The sequence below is a fragment of the Elephas maximus genome, chromosome 3 (assembly GCF_024166365.1).
Source record: "Elephas maximus indicus isolate mEleMax1 chromosome 3, mEleMax1 primary haplotype, whole genome shotgun sequence".
Classification (NCBI taxonomy): domain Eukaryota; kingdom Metazoa; phylum Chordata; class Mammalia; order Proboscidea; family Elephantidae; genus Elephas; species Elephas maximus.
In genome coordinates, this window is record NC_064821.1 from 85,859,223 (window position 1) to 85,882,994 (window position 23,772).

Genomic DNA, 23,772 nt, shown 5'->3' on the forward strand with positions numbered 1-23,772 from the left:
TGGGATCCCCATTTTACAGGTGGGGAAACTGAGACTCAAACAACTTCCGCTGCCAAGGTCACACAAGTGATGAACGGTAGAGACCAGACCTGTAGTCAGAGTTGTTTTGACTCGAGCCGGTGCTCTTGAACCACTAAGCTTTGTTACTGGATGCGGAAGGAAAGGTGTCAGGGAATGGGAACTCTCCCCAGGGAATAGATTGGGGGAAGGGAACCCTAGAGTTGAAGAAAGGAGATGAGCTACTATGGTGAGGGTAAGGAAATCATTATTCAGCAGTTACCGGGTGCCTGCTCCGTGCCATGCATTGTTCTAGGTTTTAGCCATTACTAAGATGATTAGGGTCAAAGGTACGTGAAGCTGATGGGCCCCTTCCAAGGTGTGGGGGGAAGCCCTCACATTGTGATCACATGATACCGTTTTGTAAAAGCAGGATGTCTTTTTTTTTTTTTTAAAAGAGGATCCTCAAAATGGAATAAACTTCAGGTTCCCTCACACTTGAGCCTGCCCTTGCAAAGGACTTAGTCTAGGTGGAGAGTAGGCAGCATTTAGTAATGGGAGGAGCAAAAGGAGTGCATTTCAGGACTGTGAGATTTCCTGGTATGCAAAACAGCGATAATAGTACACTTCCCATGCAAAGTTTCTACAAGGCGCATGGAAAGAACCTGGCCAGAAACACCGGTTATTTTTGGTGGATGCAGGTAGTGGAGCTTGACTTTTCTCCTCTCTCAGACAGCTCTCTATTCTGTCTCCCCAGTCTGTTAACAAGATTACTGGTACATTGGAAGCAGTTTCCTCCCCTCTGGGCTCTCTCTCCAGCTTTCAAGGGGACTCTTGGAACTGGGCTGCCATGGCTTTGGGGCCCAGATTGGGGGAGCAGGATGGCTAAACCCTTGGTGAGGAGGTTCAGTAGAGGGCATGCTGTTTTTGCTTTTAAACTTACTCCTTTTAGCTGGTATGCTTTGTCCTTTTCTCAGTTGAGATGGCCTGTTGTGTTACCAGAGAATGGCTAGTGTACGCACTTAGCTGAAGGCCTCATCTAAAAGCATAGCAAAGTATTTCTTTTATTTTCTGCAGTCACTTACGAAGTTCGCCCTGTATTGCCAGTTTACTGCCTGTTTAAATTTTGTCCTTTGAATTCTGGGTACAGTGCAATTAAACGAGTCTCTGGCTTGACTTCATTAAGTACTGCTGGAACTGCATTTTGGCTTAGATGTGAGAACAGCTTCACTTTAGGGCTTTAAAAGCTACAGCTCTTGCTACTAATGTCAAAGTATTTTTTTAACCTTAAACTTTGTAATCTTGTAACCAAGTAACTTTTCTTAAAGGATTTGGAATCCTGTTTTAAAGCTGTGCCCTAGAAGGGGGTCCATAGATAGGTAGCTTTTTAAATCTGGTTTTAAGTTATTTTTAATGTTCTGAGAAGGGCTTAGCAAGGTGTGAATAGAGACTAAATTGAAAAGATAAAAGGGTAAAATACAGGCAGGGCAGCTGTATTGTTAGATAGGACCAACCACTGAATGATTACAGTTGCTCCTTTTATAGCCGAAACAATGTATCCATCTAAATGAGATTTGAATACTTGCAATTTCCATTCGTCAGGTTCTTTTAGAGAAAACCCTTTCTATCTGTATTTCAAATTCCTTTAAATGACTCTTCCAGAGGCAGATTCCAGCTGTGAGGTCTCACTGCTTCTTCAGAATTCTACATCCTCTTTTACTATTTTCAGCACTGACATCCACAGCATTTAATTTTGATTAAGTTTTATGTAATTTTAAGCTGTTAATAACATTTCTTTAGATTTCATCTGACCAAAGTGACCTCAGAGAGTAGGGAAAATGGCTTCTGAATCAGAAACCCTGAATCCCAGTGCTCGAATAATGACCTTCTATCCGACCATAGAGGAGTTCCGTAACTTCAGTCGATACATTGCCTACATTGAATCCCAAGGAGCTCATCGGGCTGGGCTGGCCAAGGTAAGGGGTGGGGTTGTTCATTCTGGCTTTTGTTACAGAGGGCAGCAGTAAGATTTTTCCTAATGAAGACCAGAAGTGCTGGGTTTTACCAACAGGCAGGTAGACCGATGAGTGTGTGCTCTCCTGTTCGTAAGTTAATTCCTTTTGTTAGCATCTGAAGAATCACTGCTTTTAGGTGGGAGGAGAGCAGCTTGGAAAGAGCCAGTGTTCCCAGGACTGGATGGTGTGGTACCTCGGTCCTCACGGTGAAGATGGGTGCTTTAGGGTTTTTATCTCTGTGTGGAGCGCTGAGGCCATCCAAAGCCTCTGGCTCTGATTTCATTCTCGTTGAGCATCCTCAACTTGACTTTCCATGTGGTCTTTCTTCAAGGGGAAAATGCCTGCCAGCATGAGTATTCTGGTTCTTGTAACTTGAAATTGGTTTCTGGTTTATACTTTTTTCTCCTGTGAGTCAGGTTAGTTTTTTCTTTTGAGTCAAATCAACCCATAATATATTCTGTCAGAATCAAGTAAATAAAATGAGTGCATTTCTGGAAGGATCCTCAAGAAGGTCAGAGGCAGGGGACTCTGAACCAGGAGGAAACTTTTATTGTTTTAAACTGTTGCAATTTCCTATCATGTGTATATATTTTTTAATTTGAAAAAAGAAAGTAAGGACAGTGATTACCAAGCTGAGGACCAGTCCTTGGATGTTGGTACCCCCACTGAGGCCTCAGATATTTCCATCTTTACTCTTATATGCAGATATTGCTACTGCAGGGTTAATAGCAGGTAGAAGCAGCAAGACCTCAGTGTAGCTTTTTCATGGTATGGTTTTTTGGGGGGTTCAACTTTATTAGTTTAAAAAAATTACAAAAGCATTCTGGTTATTACAAGTTAAATGATTGAGAAATAAGAAATGGCTAATCTTCACCCATCTGCTCTTGTGCCACATCCTTAATGTAATCACTGTTAATTGATTGGCATATCTCTTTCCGTATGTTTTTCTCTGCTCACACAAATGAACATACACGTAAGACATTATTTTTTGTTTTATTTTAAACAAAATGGGACCATGCCGTGTGTATTTGTGTCAGTTTGGTCTTTTTCCTTTTTTGTTTTTAATTACATATCTTTCTCCCTCTAGGTCAGTTATGGATCCAACTCATTCTTTTTTTCCCATGTTAATTATCTGGTTAATTTATTAGTAGTATTTGAATAGGTAGTATACTTATATGGGTGAGAAACAAAATGTTATTAGAAGGTAGCTGTTGCAATATCTTACTCTCAACTTTTAAGAGTGTAGAGTTTACCAAATCAAGTAAAATTGTACTTTTCGTTTTTTTTTAAAGAGAGCCCTGCAGTTAGATTGGGAGAGAATCAGCTCTTCACCCTCCTTTCTTGATGCCCAGATAAGGTACTGAGGCTGGGAACAAGTATTTCCTTAGGTCACTGCAGTTAGGCAGCTGTTAATGGCAGAACTGGATCAGGGTTAGCATGGCAGTGTGACTTGCTGTGTTTGGGCGAGTGTGGTTAAATCAAGGTAACTTTCTAGAAAACTTGACTGTTAGATTGGAGAGCAGCCTGCAGACTTCCTGGATTCTGACTGGCTTTGCAGGTTTCTGATCTATCCCTTTGTTTCTTGTATTCCCTACAGGTTGTTCCTCCAAAGGAGTGGAAGCCACGAGCTTCCTATGATGATATTGATGATCTGGTCATTCCTGCCCCCATCCAACAGCTGGTGACTGGGCAGTCTGGCCTCTTTACTCAGTACAACATACAGAAGAAGGCCATGACTGTTCGAGAGTTCCGCAAGATAGCCAACAGTGATAAGTGAGTGAAAACACGCTTCTTTCTTTACCTGTCGTACCATCCAGGACCTAGCATCTCATCCTCATAGCTGTCTCCAAGGCAATGACCATCCTCCTGAAGAGCAGCAGTTCCCTCAGCTCTAGCTTCTGTCTTCCTTTCTGCTCTTTTTATGGGATTACTTCCTCCTCTCAGTATCGTGTCACAGTCTAAACTTGTACACGTTCTTACGTAAAGTTATCCCATTGTTTCTCCATCAAAAGGGGAATCATTTTCTTGTTCTGGTAAATTGCTAAGTTGCAAAGGAGAAAGTTGAACATGATTTAAAAGGAGCTTTTGCCGTATGTATCGGTAACCTGCTTATCAAAAAGTGGCGTTAGTTCGTCTCTTTACTCTGGATCCTTCTGTCTTTACCTAATCATGCCGACTCCTCAGTATCCACTTAGCTGCCACCCCGTTTTTTTGTTTTGACATGAACAAGATGTGAATAAACTACCAAGTTGGTTGTTATTTTCTATCACCTTGTTTTTTTACCATCACTACATTCTTATCTTTTAGAAACTTTTCTTGTTTAGGTCAGTTGTTTTTCTCTGCTGCGTTTAATATTTAACTCTCATTTTACCTCAGATTTGCAGAGAATGAATTTTGTGTTTCCCTCATTCAGCTCTGTTTGCTCCTCCTTTATCTTCTTTCTTGAATCTTCTTTCTCATGTTACTTCTCAGTTTTGAGTTTACACAAGGATTTTTCCATTCTCCTTTGCTTCTTTTCCTGAGACTTTTTGTCTGTGTATGTCTTGATTTCAGCCAGGCAGACAAATTACGCCCTCGCTGTGAACGAGCCCAAAGCTAAATCTTTAGCTTGCCAGTTTTCACACTCTGGGGGCAGGACTTCATGTGCTTTGTCATCTCTCTCATCAGGTCTTGCTTTTTCTGTTTCTGCTCTTTACTTTTCTTTCTGTTTGACTTTATCACAATTCTAATTGAGATCTTCTAGTTTTACTGATAACTGAACCCTTAAAATATCTGTATTTCTGGCTTTCCTGTTATCCAGTGTAAGAATGTATGTAAAAGCATGCTGAAGAGGTGTGACATGCTCTGTAGATGAAAGGCCCTGTCATCCTTTGATCTGTGTCATGTGTATGCATTCTATTTCTATTTCTCACCAGGGACTCTGCTGGGGGCCTTAGCCCACTGTCTGTCTTCTCTTCTTGTCAGCAGATGCTAGACTGTTGCTTCTTTCAGGATACCTCGTTTCCTTTTAAATTTGCCAGTCTTGTGTCTATTGCCTTCACCCTGAAATATAACAAGTTCTTACCCTTGATTTCTCTCTACATGTCCAGCCAGCTTTAATAAGACCCAGTAGTAACAAATCCACATTAATAAAACAGATCACTTGGAGGTGGGAGATATCTATGTATCTCTATCTACATTTATATAATTTATATTGTATATTTTATATATGTATTTTACAGATATATCATTATATATAATTTATATATGATTATATTATACATATAATTTATATATATATAATTTATATATATTATATATGACTATATATAATATATATAATTTAAGGTTCCCTAAATGTAACATTTGGTATGCACAAATCTATGTTTGTATTTTTAGGAATATTGAATGTATTTTAGGTAGGATTCTCTATTGAGTGTTAGACATTACCAAAGGTGCCTGGCCTGGAGCAGTGAAATGAACCCTCTCGGAGCATCTTCCTTAATGTTGGTGCAGGGAAATGAGTGCTGCCAGAGGCCTCAGCTTTTCACATACTGGCTGATTTTACATGTCCGTGGGTATGTTGGAAACCCTGGTGGCGTAGTGGTTAAGTGCTACGGCTGCTTAACCAAAGGGTCGGCAGTTCGAATCTGCCAGGCGCTCCTTGGAAACTCTATGGGGCAGTTCTACTCTGACCTGTAGGGTCGCTATGAGTTGGAATTGCCTTGATGGCACTGGGTTTGGTTTTTTTTTTTTTTTTTTGTGTGTGTGTGTGTGTGTGGTTATATTGGGGTTTCTGGCTTTTGGTTCGTACAGGTTTGCAAGCTTCTGTCTCCCAGGTGGCCAAGCTACTCCTGCACCAGCCCAAGTGTAGTTTAAATAGAGTCTCTTTAGAGAGTTGAGGATATTGTGCTTCTTAAGGAAAACGAGTTTACATCTGAGCATCCATCATTTTCCTCAGGCCCAGAGCACATGGAAGGGATATTGAGGGAGTTGCTTAGAGCCTTGAAGGCCAAAATTATGTCCTGTTCATTTGAAATGTCTTGCTATCCCTAGAAAAGGGGATTATGTCTTACACTGTTTGTGCATAATGAATTTAGTCCCCTTAATGGAAACCCTGGTGGCGTAGTGGTTAAGTGCTGTGTCTCCTAACCAAAAGGTCAGCAGTTCAAATCCACCAGGTGCTCCTTGGAAAGAAACTCTATGGGGCAGTTTTACTCTGTCCTAAACAGTCACTATGAGTAGGAATCGACTTGACTGCAACAGGTTTTTAATGGTTAATACTTTTACTTTTGTTTTTTGAAAGGTACTGTACCCCGCGCTATAGTGAGTTTGAAGAGCTTGAGCGGAAATACTGGAAAAATCTCACATTTAATCCCCCAATCTATGGTGCAGATGTGAATGGCACTCTCTATGAAAAGGTGAGACTCACTGGAAAGCCTGTTTGCAGCATTTTTGTAATTTTGCTGTGTAAAACTATTGTTATGAAGCCCAGCACATAGTAGGCACCTGAAAGCTGTTGGCTGAATGGGTGGACAAACAAATGAATGATCTACTAGCAGCTGACATGCTGTGTTCACTTAATTGTGGGTATTTTTACATGAGACTGAATTTTATTTCTCCTACTCTACATGTGAATTGAATGATGTGGTGTTCTTTTCAAGGGCCCTTAGCATAACCTGTGGGTGGTAACTGATGAGTTCTTGAGAGGGTGGGATCAGAGAAAATGAAATGTTGGGGGAGAGGCAGTGTGGTTTCTGCAGAAAAAAAGATCACTGACTCATCTACTGAAAGGGGTATATGTTTAAGAAGAGAGATGTATTTAGATTTTCAGAATCCCTCAAGATTTTGTAGCAAAAGCTATTTTTAGAAATTGCATTGCCTTCGGATATAGTGCTGTTTGACATAAGGAACTACCTTAGAAATGGCAAAAGAGGGAATTATTTGGTATTGTCTTTGGATGATTAAAAATTTGTAGGACATTTCAGGAATTATTGCTCAGATTGATTTTAATGTTTCTGTGAATAATTGGAAGGAAGGAGTTTAAAAAGTGCATTCCAAGTTTGTTGATGAGCTTTCTAGGTGATAGGAAGTCAGGTTTAGAGGGATGAATGGCAGGAAGGCGCTATAAAAATCTGGGGTGGGGAGGTACGAAAGCAGGGTAAAATTATTGAGAGTGTACTTAACACAGGAAAAGGATTTGGGTGGCATTATAGACTTTAACTGAAGACACGGACCAGTGGAAATTGGGACTAGAAAAGCCACGAAATTGCTATAGTTAATTCCTATGTTTTGCATTTTTATTGTCTAAGAGTTTTTTCCTACTTTGATTTAAGTATCTTTGGCTTCAATTTAAGCACTTCCTCCTAGGGATTAGAACAGGTGCTGCCATCTCTTAGCATCTTCCAAAGTGTTCACAAAGTGACGCTTGCCCTTTGGAGATAAAATGGCCTCAGTTTCAGTGGTGGCTGTGAAAAGTGAGTGAGAGGTGCTGTGGTCTTCGTGTCCATGCTGTTTGACATTGTTCCACATCTTTCTTAGAGGTATCAACTGATCTGTGACCTACCCTGATTTGTAGGTTCAGCGCCTCAGTTTATATTCACATGTAACTTGCTATGAACTGTCATTTCCTTTGCAGCACATCGATGAGTGGAATATTGGCCGGCTGAGAACAATCCTGGACTTGGTGGAAAAGGAGAGTGGGATCACCATTGAGGGTGTGAACACCCCATACCTGTATTTTGGAATGTGGAAGACATCCTTTGCTTGGCATACTGAAGACATGGACCTGTACAGTATCAATTACCTGCACTTCGGAGAACCAAAGTCCTGGTAAAGTCTGCCAGCATTGGCACTGGGGCTTTCTGGTTATAGAGCGGGGCTTCTCAACTCTTAACGTGCATAGGAATCACCAGGGCATCTGTTAAATGCAGACTCTGGTTCAGCACGCCTGGGGTGGGCCTGGCATTCTACATTTTAAACAGGCTTTCAAGCGAGGCGATGCTGTTGGACCTCTGGTGCTCAGTCCATCTTTTGAGGCCTCAGGGAGCAGGACACTTAATACCATTGTATGAAAGCATAAGTTGGCTGAGTTACCGAGAGCCACAGGGGCTATTCCAGGCTGTCCCACTGCTTTTTAATTTCTTTTTCTGAAAAGGCCAGAGGCATTTCTTAGAGGCAGACTTCCAAGACTGGAGTCACTCTTTCAGATGGTAGAAGGCTTTCCTTTCCTCATAGAAAAATATATTTGAAGAGCAGCAGTGTATGCTTAACACAGGGGGAATGTAGCTATTCAGCATATGCTTTCTTGCTCTCCAGGATGTTACCAGTCTACTTGGGGAGACAAAAGATTTGTTTTTTCTTCTCTCCATTGGTTGATCCCCCTGTCAGTCTCAGCACTTTCATGCAGGTGTTGCAGATAACAGTGGTGAATAAGACAGATGAGATACCTGCCCACACACAGCTAGAAGACTGGTCAGGAGATAGGAAGTAAAAAGTGAGAAAGTGATCACGTGGTGTGAGAAAAGCTGTAACGGGGAAGGGGGTACTATATGTCCACATAGGAAGGGGTGGCGTGGGGGTTAGAGAAGACTTCTTTGGAAGAGGTGACAACTAAGCTGAGACCCAAAAAATGAGGAGGAGTTAGCTGGGTAGAGTGGGCTTAAGGAGGGGAGACTACCTCTGTGGTGCACAGGGAAGGCAGATGCAGCAACATGTGCAGAGACCCAAAGCTGAGAGAGCATGATCTGTTTAGGGAACTGGAGGGGTCCACTGCGGGTTGAGCTGTATGTATGGGAGTGAGAAATGAGGCCAGAGGGACGCCACTGGCCAGGTCATGGGGAGTCTTGGAAACTATTCCATCTTCATTTGCCCTTTCCAAGGGTTTTCCTTTCCTCCTTCAAATGCTAGTCTTGAGGAGAATGCCTTTTGTCTCTGTGACCACCCCATCACTGCTCTTCCATTTCCTTCCTTAGATGGCTGGATCTCTAGGATCCGTAAGTGTAGCTTTTGTTTCTTCACCATTGTTTACTCCCGAAATTCCCTGAAATTGGATTTCCATTCTCATCTCAAGAAGGCTTTCTAGTTATTACATGCACTCTTTAGGTAATCTGTAATGGGATTTCCAGGAACTTGTGTGCAGGGTTGCCTGATGGATCCCAGATTCCATTAGATGACAAACATTTTCCTCAACTCTCCTCTTTTGTTCCCCTCCACCCCCATAATGAAGCTATTCGGGTTGGGAAGTTTTTCCTGTTATTGTGGAGTAATTTTTAGAATAAAGGTCAAGATAGAGTTATTGTGTGTTTCAAAGTATAAAGTTTAATAGTTTTACCAAAGTTTAAAATAAGCTGAGGGTCTCTTTTTTTCTCCTTTTTCATGGAGAGCTAAACTGGGGGGTATAGACATCCTGCTGACTAGTTGTTGTCAGGTGCCATTTAGTTGGCTCTGACTCACAGTGACGTTTTGTACAACTGAATGAAACACTGCGCCATCTTCACAATCGTTGCTATGTTTGAGCCCATTGTTGGCAGCCACTCTGTCAGTCCATCTTGTTGAAGGTCTTCCCCTTTTTTGCTGACCCTCTAGTTTACCAAGCATGATGCCCTTCTCCAGAGACTGGCCCCTCCAGATAGCATGTCCAAAGTATGTGAGACGAAGTCTTGTCATTCTTCTTGCTTCTACTGAGGAGCATTCTGGCTGTACTTCTTCCAAGACAGATTTGTTCGTTCTTCTGGCAGTCTGTGGTATATTCAGTATTCTTCGCCAACAGCATTATTCAAAGGCATCAATTCTTCTGTGATCTTCCTTATTCATTGTTCAGCTTTTGCAGGCATATGAGGCGATTGAAAATACCATGGCTTGGGTCAGGCACACCTTAGTCCTCACACTGACGTCTTTTCTTTTTAATACTTTTAATAAAGAGGTTTTTCCACAGCAGATTTGCCTGATGCAGTATGTTGTTTGATTTTTTTCGACTGCTGCTTCCATGGGCATTGACTGTGGATCTAAATAAAATGAAATCCTTGACAGCTTCAGTATTTTCTGTGCTAGTCATAATGTTGCTTATCTGTCCACCACAGTACCACAGACTGACAGATGAATGGTGGTACTGGCTAGAGGAGTAATTAATTATTGGGTAATCAGTATAGCTGTTATGGAGAAGGGAAAATGAGCTCATCAGCACATTCGAGGTGAGGTTTCTTAAGTATCTAATCCATCTTCACCTTGTTCTCCATCCTATCACAGTTAGGACTTTAAGGCTGTGCCAGGAGTGCTTTTAAAAATACTAAGATTATGTAATGCTGTCCTTCTTTTTAAAAAAATTTTATAGCATGAACAACATCATAAAGGAGAGAAACATTCAGTGTGTGCCATAAATTACCATAAGTCCTGGCTTGTGGTAAATATACAATAAATGTCTTATTAAATAAACGAATATAAAATACATAAATTCACTCATACTTCTATGTGGGCTCCCACTTCTGTGCCCCAACGGTCTAATATATCAGTTCTCCAGGTCTAGCTTTTGCGGTTGGGAAGATAAAAAATCTGATATTTCAAGCTGTCTTGAGAGTGGGAACAAGCTCTTGTGCCTGTCCCCTGCTCAGGCTCCAGGGATCCTCTTTGATTGCAGGTACTCTGTTCCCCCAGAGCACGGGAAACGGCTGGAGCGTCTCGCCAAAGGTACTGTGTCTTCTCCATACGCTGGGTTGGATTCTCCTGTGAGCTGCACTGATAGCTCTAAAATGTCTCTTTCCCAGGTGTCATGGATTGAATTGTGTCCCCCAAAAATATGTGTTGTAAATCCTAACCTCTGTGCCTGTGATTATGATCTCCTTTGGGAATGGGTTGTCTTTGTTATTGTTAATGAGGCAAGATTAGTGTTAGGGTGTGTTGGTGCGTTTTGAGTCACTCTCTTGAGGTGTAGAAGAGATTACCGTATTTTTCACAAATAACCAAAACAAACAAACAAACAAAAAACCCAAACCTGTTGCTGTTGAGTCAAGTCCGACTCATAGCGACCCTATAGGACAGAGTAGAGCTGCCGCATAGAGTTTCCAAGGAGCAACTGGTAAATTCGAACTGCCAGCCTTTTGGTTAACCACTATGCCACCAGGGTTTCCTTGCATATAGCGTACTCATGTAAATAATGTACCCACACATATAACATGCATAATGTGCCTAGAAAAATAATGGGCTAGGGGTTGCGTGGTTTGCACAGAAATGTATATAGCACGCGTGTCATTTGCGTAAAATATGGTAAAACAAGCAAGCGAGAGAGGCAGATATGGGGGAAGAGAGATACTAGGCACATGAAGATCGCCCAGGAGCAGAAGCTCAAAGAGACAAGAACCTTCCTCCAGAGCAGGTGGAGAAAGCCTTCCTCTAGAGCTGGCACCCTGAATTTAGACTTCTAGCCTCCTAAACTGTGAGAAAATAAATTTCTGTTTGTTAAAGCCACCCACTCATGGTATTTCTGTTATAGCAGTGTGAGATAACTAAGATACCAGGCATGTTGGTGCAGGATGTGCTAGACTGCTGGATTGGTTAACCCTAGCAGAACAACTAAAACCAGAGCCTTTCCTGTGCTGTATACTGAGAAGGGACTCAGTAATTCCCCCTTTGGCTGTCTTGGACTCATTTTTATCAGGCACAGTTTATCGAGTCTGTTTATTCTACCAAAAAGCACAAATGTTAAAGTCGGAATTGAATTATTTTACACTGTGGTTCTTTTAAGTGAACTTTGATAGGTTTGTACCTTCGAGAGCCCATTTCAAGGGAGTCTGGGTAGTCTAGGCTGTAGATGTGTTACTAACAAAAGATTGAGCGTACAGGGAAGTGGAGAAAAGCCCCAAGTAGTTTTAAAGCTCTTTATAAGGACAGAAGATAACTTTTTGATTTCCCTTGCAACATCCTATGTGGGAGAGAGCCCAGAGGCTCATTGTAAAATCTTAGAATTGACTCGAGGCTAGAAGGGTTCTTGGAGATCCCATTGGTGGTCCATCTTCCTTGTTTTCCAGATAGGCTCAGCCCCCAGGTGTTAAGTGACTCCAGGTTACTCCATTGTGGAGTATCGTATTAACCCACGCCCATTTTAAATTAAACAGGCTTTTTCCCAGGAAGTGCTCAAAGCTGTGAGGCTTTTCTCAGGCATAAGATGACCCTGATTTCTCCTTTAATGCTGAAGAAATATGGAATTCCCTTTGACAAGGTGAGCTGATTTTACATACCCAAGTATATAAAATTTTTACATAAAAATTCTTCAGGCTTACACAGAAACCACCCTTTCTGGTTTCTTTTGCAGAAGATCTTTATTCCTGTTAATCACTCTGTATCAGGTATGGGCCAAAGCTAAGCTATATAACACCACTTTGATTTAAGAGTATTAAAGGTGGCATACTGTACCTTTCCAGTGCACACAGGAGAGTCAGATTCCCTTGAACAGTGTTAATTTGGAGCAATAGTTAATTAGAATCATGGTATCTGATGTGTTAGAGCTTTACATTTTACAGAAGATGACGCTGAGACCCTGTTGACTTTATGACTTATCCTTGGTTACTCAGCTAAGTTGTGGCAGAGCTGGGGGTCGGGATTCCGTCTTTGTAGTCTTTTTGCTATTTGATGCAGTTGCTTCAAGTCTGCTCTTGTTCAGGTGACTCAAGAAGCTGGAGAATTTATGATCACTTTTCCCTATGGTTACCATGCCGGCTTTAACCATGGCTTCAACTGTGCGGAATCTACCAATTTTGCTACCCGGAGGTGGATCGAATATGGCAAACAAGCTGTGCTGGTAAGTCCTCTTGATTTGTTTCTTTTACACTGTGACTAAAAATTTCTGGTTGCACAAATTCTTGTTAGTCATACTGGTTGGTTATCAGAACAGTTCTTTGAACTTTTGGAATTCAGAAACAAAATTGTCAGAAATGTACTAAAGTGCCAAAATTTTGTGTTAGAATTAAAAAAAATTGTTCAGATTTGGGACATATAGAGTGAAATTCCTCCCATGAAAATGCAAACAGCCTTCTTTGCAGAAATGGAAAAGCCAATACTCAAATTTATATGCAATGGCAAGGGGCCTTGAATAGCCAAAGTAATCCTGAAAAAGAACAGCAAAGTACGGAGACTCACACTTCCTGATTTCAGAACATATAGAAGGTCAGCAATCAAAACAGCTTGGCACTGGTATAATGATAGATCTATAGACCAATGGAATATAATTGAGAGTTCAGAAATAAACCCATACATCTGTGATCAGTTGGTTTTTGACAAGGGTGCCAAGTTCATTCAGCGGGGAAAGAATAGTCTCTTTAATATGTAGTGCTGAAACAACTAACTGGATTTCCACATAATGAAGCTGGACCAGTACCTCACACCGTATACAAAAACTAAAAATGGATTAAAGACCTAATGTGAGAACTAAACCCATAAAACTCTCAGAAGAAACCATAGGAGTAATACTTTGGGACCTCGTTTTTAACAATGGATCCTTAGATATAATAGGGAGCCCTGGTGGCTCAGTGGTTAAGTGCTTGGCTGCTAACCGAAAGGTCAGCTGTTCAAACACACCAGCCACTCCACGGGAGAAAAGATGTGGCAGTCTGCTTCCGTAAAGATTACGGCCTTGGAAACCCTATGGGGCAGCTCTGTTCTATTTTATAGGGTTACTGTGAATTGGAATTGATTCAAAAGCAATGAGTTTTTTTTTTTCCCCATAAATATGACACCAAAAACACGAGCAGCAAAAGACAAAACAGATAAATTGGACTTTATAAGTGAAGTTCCTGTGTTTAAGACCATTAGGTATCAAAATTACATCCACACATATCAGGGTTCTTGCTTCAGCTACTCTGAGATTTCTTTGTTGAGAAATATTCAGGGATATACTTTTATTTAGGTAAGTAGCAGAGCTGGACCTTTGACTAGGAATAGACTAGCTAGCCTGGTCCTGGCTTGGATGGACACCAAAGTGAAGGTAGGTATTGACCATCCTGAGACCTAAACGCAGAGCTTCACCTTGATGGTTGGCCATGCTCCATCAGTGCCCAGTTGGACTCTTCCCATCACCATGCACATTCTGGCCACTTTTCTCTGCTTTCTGCCTTGTTGGAAGGCTCTGCAAGGACACTGTGCCCTCTGCCTATGAACCAGAATCATTAGGCTCTAGATCACCTTCTTCATGGGCATGTCTGGTTTTTCTCATTTGGCAAGAGGTGGTGGGATCAAGAGTCAGGTGGAAACAGTAAGGTTTGCTCACCTGTAGCTCCTCTGGTTATTTGTGCAGTGTTCCTGCAGAAAAGATATGGTGAAGATATCCATGGATGTGTTTGTGAGGAAGTTCCAGCCAGAAAGATACAAACTTTGGAAAGCTGGGAAGGACAGCACAGTTATTGACCATACTCTGCCCACGCCAGAAGCAGCTGAGTTTCTTAAAGAGAGTGAACTGTCCCCAAGAGCCGGGAGCGAGGAGGAGTGTCCAGAGGAGGACATGGAAGGGGTTGAAGATGGAATGGAGGGAGAACTGAAGAGAAGGTAACCCAGCAGCTCTTCTAGTCCTGGCTATTTGAGTGAGGGATGTCTGGGCAGCTTCCAGAACCTGCAGAGAAACTGTTTCTAAGTGGGATGTTTGAACTGAGGAGCTAAGAAAGGTCTCTTTTTGTTAAGGCTCCAGAATCCTTGGAGTCAGTGGATTCAGGCACTTCATTGTAACTTTTCCAGGAATGATAGCACCTGTAGGTGTAGACCTGTTGTCTCCTGGAGCAAAAGGTCACATACATATGAGGGCATGACTCCCTCTGAGCCAAAAAAAGTCACATTATTTCATCATCACTTCAGGTTTGTTGTTGTTTTCAAAGGAGAGTGCATGGAGTGGGGATGAGGCTCACAAGGGTGCGGAAATGGTGTGACATAACATCTGCCTGTGTTGTTTGTGATTGAACAAGAGGATTTTTATCCTCTGAGGAGAATTTATTCTGGGCCATGTGGGGGAGAAAAGAAGAACATTTATGGGTACCTACAGTATGCCAGGCACTTGGCCATATACTTAGCACACTGTTTTCTTAATCCTCAGAACAGATCTGTGAGGTAGATGGTGACATCCATTTTTTTCCAGATGATGGGACAGCCTCAAAGAAGCGAAGTCCTTTGTCTCACATTACACAAACTGAGGAAGGGCTGGGGTTTGAACTAGGCCTGACGGGCTCTGGCCATCCCTTTTGGGTTGTGTGTGATTGTGTTTGTATAATTGGATATATGTATACGTGGGCTTCTAAAAGGTTTGCCCTCCTTCTTGCAGCCTAGCCAAGCACCGTATAGGGACAAAGAGGCACCGAGTTTGTCTTGAAATACCACAGGAGGTGAGTCAGAGTGAGCTCTTCCCCAAGGAGGAGCTGAGTTCTGGACAGTATGAGATGACGGAGTGCCAGGCTGCCCTCGCTCCCATGAGGCCCACCCATAGCTCTGTGCGGCAAGTCGAGGATGGTCTCACCTTCCCAGGTTAGTTGATTATGGTATTTTCCCCACAACCCTAACATATATTTGTTCTGAGTTAGATACCATATTGAGTGTAGGGTCACAGACATGAAGAAGGGGAGAGACAGGTCCATAAGCAGACAGCATAGTTGTAGTACAGTGTGAAGAGCGCTTTAGTTGGGGATATACAGGGGAATACTGGGGATATGCAGGGGAATACTGGGGATATGCAGGGGAATACTGGGGATATGCAGGGGAATACTGGGGATATACAGGGGAATACTGGGGACCTGCAGTTGAAGGGCCCTCTTTGTCCCTCTGCCTGTTGACAGTTAGGGAAACACTGAAGGTTTTGGTGAAGACGACGAATGAACTGACTCTTAAGGATAAGTAGGAATTTTCCAGGCAGGCAGAGAGAGTGAGAGGATATAGAAAGGACATCGCAGAGAGAAATAGCAGGGGAAAGGCATGGAGACGTGAAACTGCATCATCTACTTGGGGAACTGGTAGTGATTTTCTGTAATATGAATATAGAGGTGAGAGGGTGGAAGAGAGTTACATTACCAGGAGATGAGGCTAGAGAAATCGGGATGAGTTAATGTAGGGACTGCCTACTGTTTAAAGAGCTTGCACCCTTGGAGGCTTGAGGACCCATTTGTATTTAAAGAATGGGAGTGGTGTGGTCAAATACAGTGTTTTAGAACAGTCACTCAGATGGTTGTGTTGAGGATAGATTTGTTCGAGAGGGCCTCCTATTGATCTCAGGTCAGATTTGAAGAAGCCTCTGTGTTGACAGTACTGTGATATCTCTGCTGACAGCCTGGCAGCACTAAGGACTCGCATCCCTGTGGCTGGGTTGGCTTCTGTTCAGCACGTAGTCTAGCTTGAGTTAGCGAGGTCTCTGCTGAACCTGAATGTCTGCAGGGGACTTTTGAGGAAATGGCGGCTGCCACTTACTGAGTGTCTGCTATGTGTCAGCCTATGCTCCCATCTTATCTTGAGCAACCCTGGAGATAGGTGGTAGTATCCTTACATTACAAAGGAGGAAGCTGGAGGCCCAGGGAGGCCACACAGTGATTCTGTAAGTGATAGAGCTGGGATTCAAAGCTAGTCTCACTCCCAGTTCATCTTCTTTGTGCTTTGCCACTCTGTTTTATCAAGTTTGTATGTTCAGGAGGAAGTTGGCTCTGTCTCATGTGTGTGTGTGTTTCAGATTATTCAGACTCCACTGAGGTCAAATTCGAAGAGCTCAAAAATGTCAAACTAGAGGAGGAGGAAGATGAAGAGGAACAAGAAGCAGCTGCCTTGGATCTTTCTGTGAATCCTGCTTCTACAGGGGGATGCCTTGTCTTCTCAGGTTCCAAAAAGAAAGCGTCTTCCAGCCTGGGCTCTAGTTCTTCACGGGATTCTGTCTCTTCTGATTCAGAAACCAATGAGCCCCTGTCCTGCCGAGCCCAGGGGCAGATGGGAGTTCTCACTGTGCACAGCTATGCCAAAGGGGATGGCAGGGTCACTGTGGGAGAGCCGTGTGCAAGGAAGAAAGGGAGTGCCACTACAAGTATCAGCGAGCAGGAGTTGGCAGAGGTACGGGCCCTGGGCAGTGGTATGGGCAAGGGAGCTGCCCGAGAAGGGATCCTCTGGAGGGGAGGTGGGGTGGAGGCGCTGCAGGTGTCCAGGAGGGCAGGAGAGACCTTCAGTCTGGGCCTGCACCTTGGGATTGTTGTGCAGAACAGAAAGCTGGGTGCCATCCTGCTCTCTTTAGCTTGCTCTTTGCCAGAGGCTCTTTTTCTCTGATTTCTGTGGGGCCTTTGGTCCAGAGAATTACATTGCAGCCTTGGTGAGAGTGGTGGATCTTCTGCTGAGTTGAGTGCCCACTCACTTTACAGTTGGTGTGGGTGTGAGTCCTTTGCCCCTTCTTGCTTTAGAGGCACAAGGGGGCGGAGCACGCATGGCACTGGGGCAGGTCCAGCTGGGAACTGACGGAGCGTGATGAGCCATCAGAGGTGAAGTGCTGCACTTAGGTCTTGGAATGGTCAACATCCATCTTCATTTTGATGTCTGTCCAAGCCAGGACCACACGAGCAAGTCTACTCCTGGTGTCTGTAGCCTAGATGTTTGCATTTGGGCTGAGGCGTCAAGGAAGGCTACAGAGAGGGAAACATTTTAGTTAGGTCTGGAGGTTAGCAGGAGTATGCCAGGTGGATAGAATGAAATGGGAGAGAGAAACTGGGAAAGGAGGGTCCTCTAAATGTGAAGGAAGCACATGCCAAGGTCTGCAGTGGTTTAGTTTGTCTCAGGCATGGAGGGCTGGAAGGGCCTTGGGAGGATGTCTGGAATTAGATCATGGAGTGTCTGCCTTCTGTGCCCTGTGAAGGGATTTGACTTTAGAGTCACGGGGTGGGGAGCAGTAGGCTTCCCCCATAAACATCTCGAGATTAAAAACGTACATGTTTTTAAAAATGCAAGCATTCAAGGGAGCAGAGTGAATAATAGACAGTGAACCCACAAATACTCATCACATAGATTTGACAATTATCAGGATCTTGCCACGTTTGCTTCATCTCTCCTATTTTATTTGCTGAAGTATTTTAAAGCAGATCCTAGATATCATGTCATTTCCTATTTTAGTGTGTATCTCTAATATTTTTTTTTATTGTGGTGTGTTGTGTGTGTTGTCTTCCTTAATTGAGGACAGTGCCCCCCTCCGTTTTGTCCCCTGTCATTGACTTACTCAAGAAACCAAGTCAGTTATCCTTTGGATTGTCCAGTCAAGGGTTTCTGAAAACGATGTCCCGATATTTTGAAAAGATAATTTTGAAAGCACTGTAACGGTTTTTGGGGAGGGGAAGAGAAGGAGACAAAATTAGAAATGGTTAGGAGAGGTTGTTTGTTGAAGGTGGAATTACGGATAATTTTTGCTTTCTACATTTATAGACTTTGAATTTTTTAGTGATCTTTTAAAAATTTATTTTTTTGTTGTGAATACACACAGCAGAACATAGACCAGTTCAGCAATTTCTGCATGTACAATTAAGTGATATTGATTATATTCTTCAAGTTGTGCAACTATTCTCATCCCCCTTTTTCAAATTGGCCCTCCCTGTTAACATAAACTCACTACCTCCTATGTTTCCTATCTAATCTTTCGAGTTGCTGTTGTTAGTTTGATCCCATATAGATGGTTCTTAAAAGAATAGAATGTATGATTTTTTTTTAATATAAATTATTTCCACTTTAGGAAAGGAGAAAAAAGGTTTGAAACAAGGAAACCAATTAGGAACCATTTCTTTAGCCTGAATGAGAGGTAGCGAGGAGCTGAGCTGGCTGGTGGTGACACATGGGAGCAAGGGATGGATTTGAGAGCTACTTAGCAAGTGGAGCATAGTATTAAGTGACTGGATGAGGGATGAATTAGAGGGCAATGTGTGGGTTTCCTCCTTGGTTTTTGTCTTATTACGTGGACGGATAGTGGTACCATCAGTGTAGGATAGAGGTTATAAGAAAAGTGAAGATGGTTTTGAGTGTAGGTCAGGAAATAAGTGTAGTTTTGGGCATGTCGGGGGTGATGTGCTTGTGAGGTAGGCTATAGTAATGTATGTATACAGATTGAAGGTCAGGAGGGGGTCTGTTGGGTAAGGATTCACTGAGAGGGTATAGGTGGAAGGGGTAGGAGTGGAAAAGCTCACCTGTGGAGCATGTGTGGCGTGAAGAACAATTTTCACAGGGTGGGTGGAGGTAGAGGACCTAGGAAGGAGAGGGAGACGGAGCCAGACGGGTTGGGGAACTGAGAGAGAATAGCATGTCTAGAGCCAGGGCAGGAGAAAGAGTCAATAAGTTGGGGGATATGGGTGAGTGGACCTTGCGTTAAAGGGCAGGGGCCTGTGAAATGGGGGAAATTGAAGAAGATAATGAGGAAGAAAGGTGTGATTGGATCCTGAAGGTCTGAGGAGGTAGGACAGAATGGGATCTTTAGCACAGGTAGAGGGACAGGACAGGAGGGAATGGTTACAGATGGCTTTGAAGTGAGAGGAGACAGGAAGTTGTCTCCACAGATCTCTCCTCTGGGAACAGTCAGATACCTACATCTGCTTAGTATAATCCAGCGCTTTCCAAAAGCTGTTACTCCGAGAACTTTTCCATTGCTTCCCGTCTAAACTTGTTGCCACTGAGTCGATTCTGACTCATAACGACCCTATAGGACGGAGTAGAATGGCCTCATAGGGTTTCTAAGGCTGTAATCTTTATGGAAGCAGGAAGCAGACTGCAGCATCTTTCTCCTGCGGAGCAGCTGGCGGGTTCAGACCGCCAGTCTTTTGGTTAGCAGCCAGGTGCTTAACTGCTGCACCACCAGGGCTCCTTGCTTCCTACTCAGTTCCCTCTTTTTCCTTCGAATCCCTACAGTATCTTTCTCCTTTCTTCTGACACAGTATCTTGGTTCTCAGTGTAGTTGTTCTAGGCTGGTGAGAAAGTTAAACCAGACTCTGTGCCACATTCGGCCTTACTTCTTGAGTCATTAGCATGGTTCCCAGGGTTTGGCCCACAAACTCTCCTTAAATGTGGTCTGAAGGAATGGAAGGCCATATTAGTTTTAGTAAGAAGCTGACATCAGGATAATTGATTGGGTGGAATTGGGGGACTGATAATGAAGGCTTGGGGGCAAAAGCAGAAGAACTTTGCCCATCCCTGGAGAAGTCTAACGTTCTAATAGCATTGTGTCTGTATTCAGAAATGGCTGGGTTCCTGAGGGATCTCCTTGCGGCCCACCCCACTCCCTTTCTGCATTTCTCAAGCAGATGCCACGCGGTGATAATTTGGGCCATTTACTGTTCCTTAATGGGCTACCATCTATGTCAAGGGCCTTTTATAGGACAACCTGGTAAACTGCAGTTTTTCTTTGGTAAGAGACCCGGTTGACTGCTGAAGCACTGAAGCTTTAGAGTTTTTATTTAACTATAAACTAAGTCACTGTAATATGACTGCTGCAGAAGTGCTTCTCAGTTTAAGCTGCTTTGAAAAAATGAGCTCCCCAAACAAGGCATAGAACAGTCCTCACTGGGAACATTGACTTTGACCCTGGGCACCAGATGTTAGAAGGGGGAGCAGAGAACTTGGGACCCTTGAGCTCCAGCTCTGTTATGGGCAGAGACTGGGACACCCTACATGCTATCCAATCCCATCCCATCCTTAAAGAGCCCTGTGGGGTAGGGTTCATGACCCCCATTTTACCAGTCGGGTTACTGCTTGCCCAGCTAGTTGGTTGAACAGGATTTGACCCCAGCCCTTTCTGTTATACATTGAGGGAATTTAGAAATAGAAGCATACCCCAAGGATCAGCAGTGCTATGAGAAAGGGTGTGGACGCCATGAGCCAGGAGGAGAGAAAATGTGGAAAGATTCAAATATATTTGTAGATCTGACTACTCTGGTCAGATGCAGCACGATCATAGTGAAAGGAGTACAGACTTCAGGCTTGGACACCACGTCTCCCTCTGGTGGGCTATAGCCTACTTGAGGATAGAGATCATGCCTCATTCATCTCTGCACTGCCAAAGTAACAGACATGGCATCTACGTGGGAGATACTCTGAGTAGACAGATAACAGATAAAGGCTTTGTCTTAGCTATATAATGCTGCTATAACAGAAATACCACAAGTGGGTGGCTTTAACAAACAGAAATTTATTTTCTCACAGTTTAAGAGACTAGAAATCTGAATTCAGACTGCCAGCTCTAGGGGAAGGCTTTCTCTGTCTCTTAGCTCTGGGAAAGGTCCTTGTCTCTCCTGAGCTTCTGCTCCTGGGACGGTCTTCATGTGGCTTGGCATCTCTCTTGCCCTATCTCTGCTTCCCTTGGTTGCTTGTTTAATTTCTTTTTTATCTCAAAAGGGATTGATTCAAGATAAGCCCTACACTAATACTGTCTCATTAACAAAACAAAGACAACCCATTCCCGAATGGGATTATAACCACAGGCATAGAGGCTAGAATTTACAACACATATTTTTGGGGGACACAATTCAATCCATAACAGGTGTTCTCTTCCTTTCTCAAAGCTGCTCTCTGGTGTTCTTCATCTTAACCCCTTCCATCTTTTTCAGTATTTGGACCTATAAAGTGATCTGTCCCCACCTACTGTCCTGTATTAATTTTCTGTTGCTACTCTAACAAATTACTACAAACTAGTGGCTTAAAATAACACATTTATTATAGTTCTGTAGTTCAGAAATCTGAAGTTGGTCTCGTGGCGCTAAAATCAAGCTGTCAGCAGGACTGTGTACTTTTGTGGAGATCTCGGGGGAGAATTGTTTCCGTGCCCTTTTTAGCTTCTATCGGCTGCCCATATTCATTGGCTTGTGGCCCTCTTCCCGCATCTTCAAAGGCAGCGATGTCAGGCCGGGTCTTTCTCAGTCCTCACTCTGACACAGTTTTCTGCCTCCTACTTATACTGTTGAGGATGCTTGCGATTACATTGGGCTTACCTGGATAATCCAGGGTAATCTTCCTATTTTAAGGTAAACTGATGAGCGGCCTTGTTAACGTATTTGCCACATTAACGTATTTATAGTTTCTGGGGATTAGGATGGGGGTATCTTTAAAAAAAGGGGACCATTATTCTGCCTACCACATACCCTAATGTCTCCTCTTTCAGGAGCTTCTTTCCGCTCTGCCTTTAAAACCGTACTCACATATAGCCCCTATCCTAAATACAGTTCTGGAAGAAATTTTTTTCCTGAGCTATGATCTCGTTCCTTCTCTCGTCGATATTCTCAAAGGCAGAGTTTCTGTGACCTCTTTATGTATACATTCCTTAGTTCTTTACTGTCTACTGGACTTACCTCTAAAAAGTCCTGACACCTCCCAATTGCTAAGTCCATCGTCCACTTCCTTGCTTGACTCTTGTACATGCTTTGGCGCTGTGGGTTTTCCACTCTTTAAAGTTCTCTTCTCCCTTCATTTTTACTTTCTGCTTCTGAATCTCCTTTTCTTTCTTCTGCTTCTCTTCCTCCTGTCCCTGGGTGGTTTGGTCTTTAGTCCACTGATCTTCCACCAGTAATCTCATCCACTCTCATGATTTTCAGTCGGAACCTGATACTGAGATTTCCCAAGTCTATAGCTCTTGCTCTGACCTCTTTTTAGAACCCCATAGCTTGATTTCTTATTGGCCCCTGGGTATTTCCAAATGAAGGACCCACAGACACATGTTACGGGCACCATGTGCAGCATATCTAATCCAGCTCGTTGTTATCCCCTCTTCATCCACACAGGTGCTTTGAAGTCCCTCTCACCTTGGTGATCCAGGCTAGGAATCCTCCTCATTTCTGGCTCTGTAATTCCCACCCATTTCTTCTAGTCTCTGCCACATCCCAGGTTTAGGCCTATTGTCTGTGTCATCTTCAAAGCGGGGAATGCAAGATTTGTTGGGGCACAGGAATAAAATAATAGAACTTCAGTTAATTTTTATCTTATCCTATTTTTTGTTATAAAGTGTACACAAGTACAGTAGTATATTTGTGTAACTTATTGGTAAGTATATAGATGGTGGGGTGCATGCTCCTAAATTATTTATTTACATGGTAGTTGTTAGATGTCGTTGATTTGGTTCTGACTAATAACCACTTTTTTTTTCTCACTTTGGACATCTTAGCAGGAGGGACCAGTCCTTGGAGAAGGACATCATGCTTGGTAAAGTAGAGGGCCAGCGAAAAAGAAGACAACGCTCAACAAGATGGATTGACACGGTGACTTCAACAATGGGCTCAAACATAGCTAACGGTTGTGAGGGTGGTGCAGGACTGGGCATTGTTTCCTCTGTGTACATAGGGTCGCTATGAGTTGGAATTGACTTGGCGGCACCTAACAACAACAACAGCCATCTTATGTATAACAGAATGAATCAGTGCCTGATCCTGCATCATCCTCACGGTCATTGCTATGTTCGAGCTCATTGTTGCGGCCACTGTGTCAGTCCATCTTGTCGAGGGTCTGCCTATTTATCGATGCCCTTACTTTACCAAGCATCTTCTCTTTTCCCAGGGATTGGCCCCTCCTGATAACGTGTCCAAAGTAAGCGAGACAAAGCCTCACCAACCTCGCTTCTAAGGAGCACTCTGGCTATGCTTCTTCCAAGACACATTTTTTCATTCTTCGGGCAGTCCATGGTATAGTCAGTATTCTTCACCAACACCATAATTCAAAGGCATCAGTTCTTTGGTCTTCTGTATTCATTGTCCAGCTATTGCATGCATATGAGACAATTGAAAATACTGTGGCTTGGGTCAGGCACACCTTAGTTCTCAAAGTAACAACTTTACAT

At 43.1% G+C, this 23,772-nt stretch overlaps 1 protein-coding gene across 3 annotated transcripts in view; it reads left to right on the plus strand.

Annotated features, from left to right (window-relative positions):
• The window catches only part of KDM4A (lysine demethylase 4A), a 45,435-nt gene that overhangs the window by 676 nt on the left and 20,987 nt on the right, over window positions 1-23,772 (plus strand). For 2 of the 3 annotated variants that reach the window (XM_049879040.1, XM_049879041.1), the window contains exons 2-11: window positions 1,798-1,973; window positions 3,610-3,785; window positions 6,298-6,412; window positions 7,630-7,823; window positions 10,627-10,676; window positions 12,101-12,204; window positions 12,646-12,783; window positions 14,275-14,522; window positions 15,286-15,485; window positions 16,675-17,045. In XM_049879040.1, the coding sequence (XP_049734997.1) occupies window positions 1,836-1,973; window positions 3,610-3,785; window positions 6,298-6,412; window positions 7,630-7,823; window positions 10,627-10,676; window positions 12,101-12,204; window positions 12,646-12,783; window positions 14,275-14,522; window positions 15,286-15,485; window positions 16,675-17,045 (1,734 nt within the window). In that variant the 5' untranslated portion in view covers window positions 1,798-1,835. Of the gene's footprint in view, window positions 1-1,797; window positions 1,974-3,609; window positions 3,786-6,297; window positions 6,413-7,629; window positions 7,824-10,626; window positions 10,677-12,100; window positions 12,205-12,297; window positions 12,332-12,645; window positions 12,784-14,274; window positions 14,523-15,285; window positions 15,486-16,674; window positions 17,046-23,772 lie in introns of those variants that run through there. The other variant, XR_007516639.1, reaches the window with a different exon arrangement.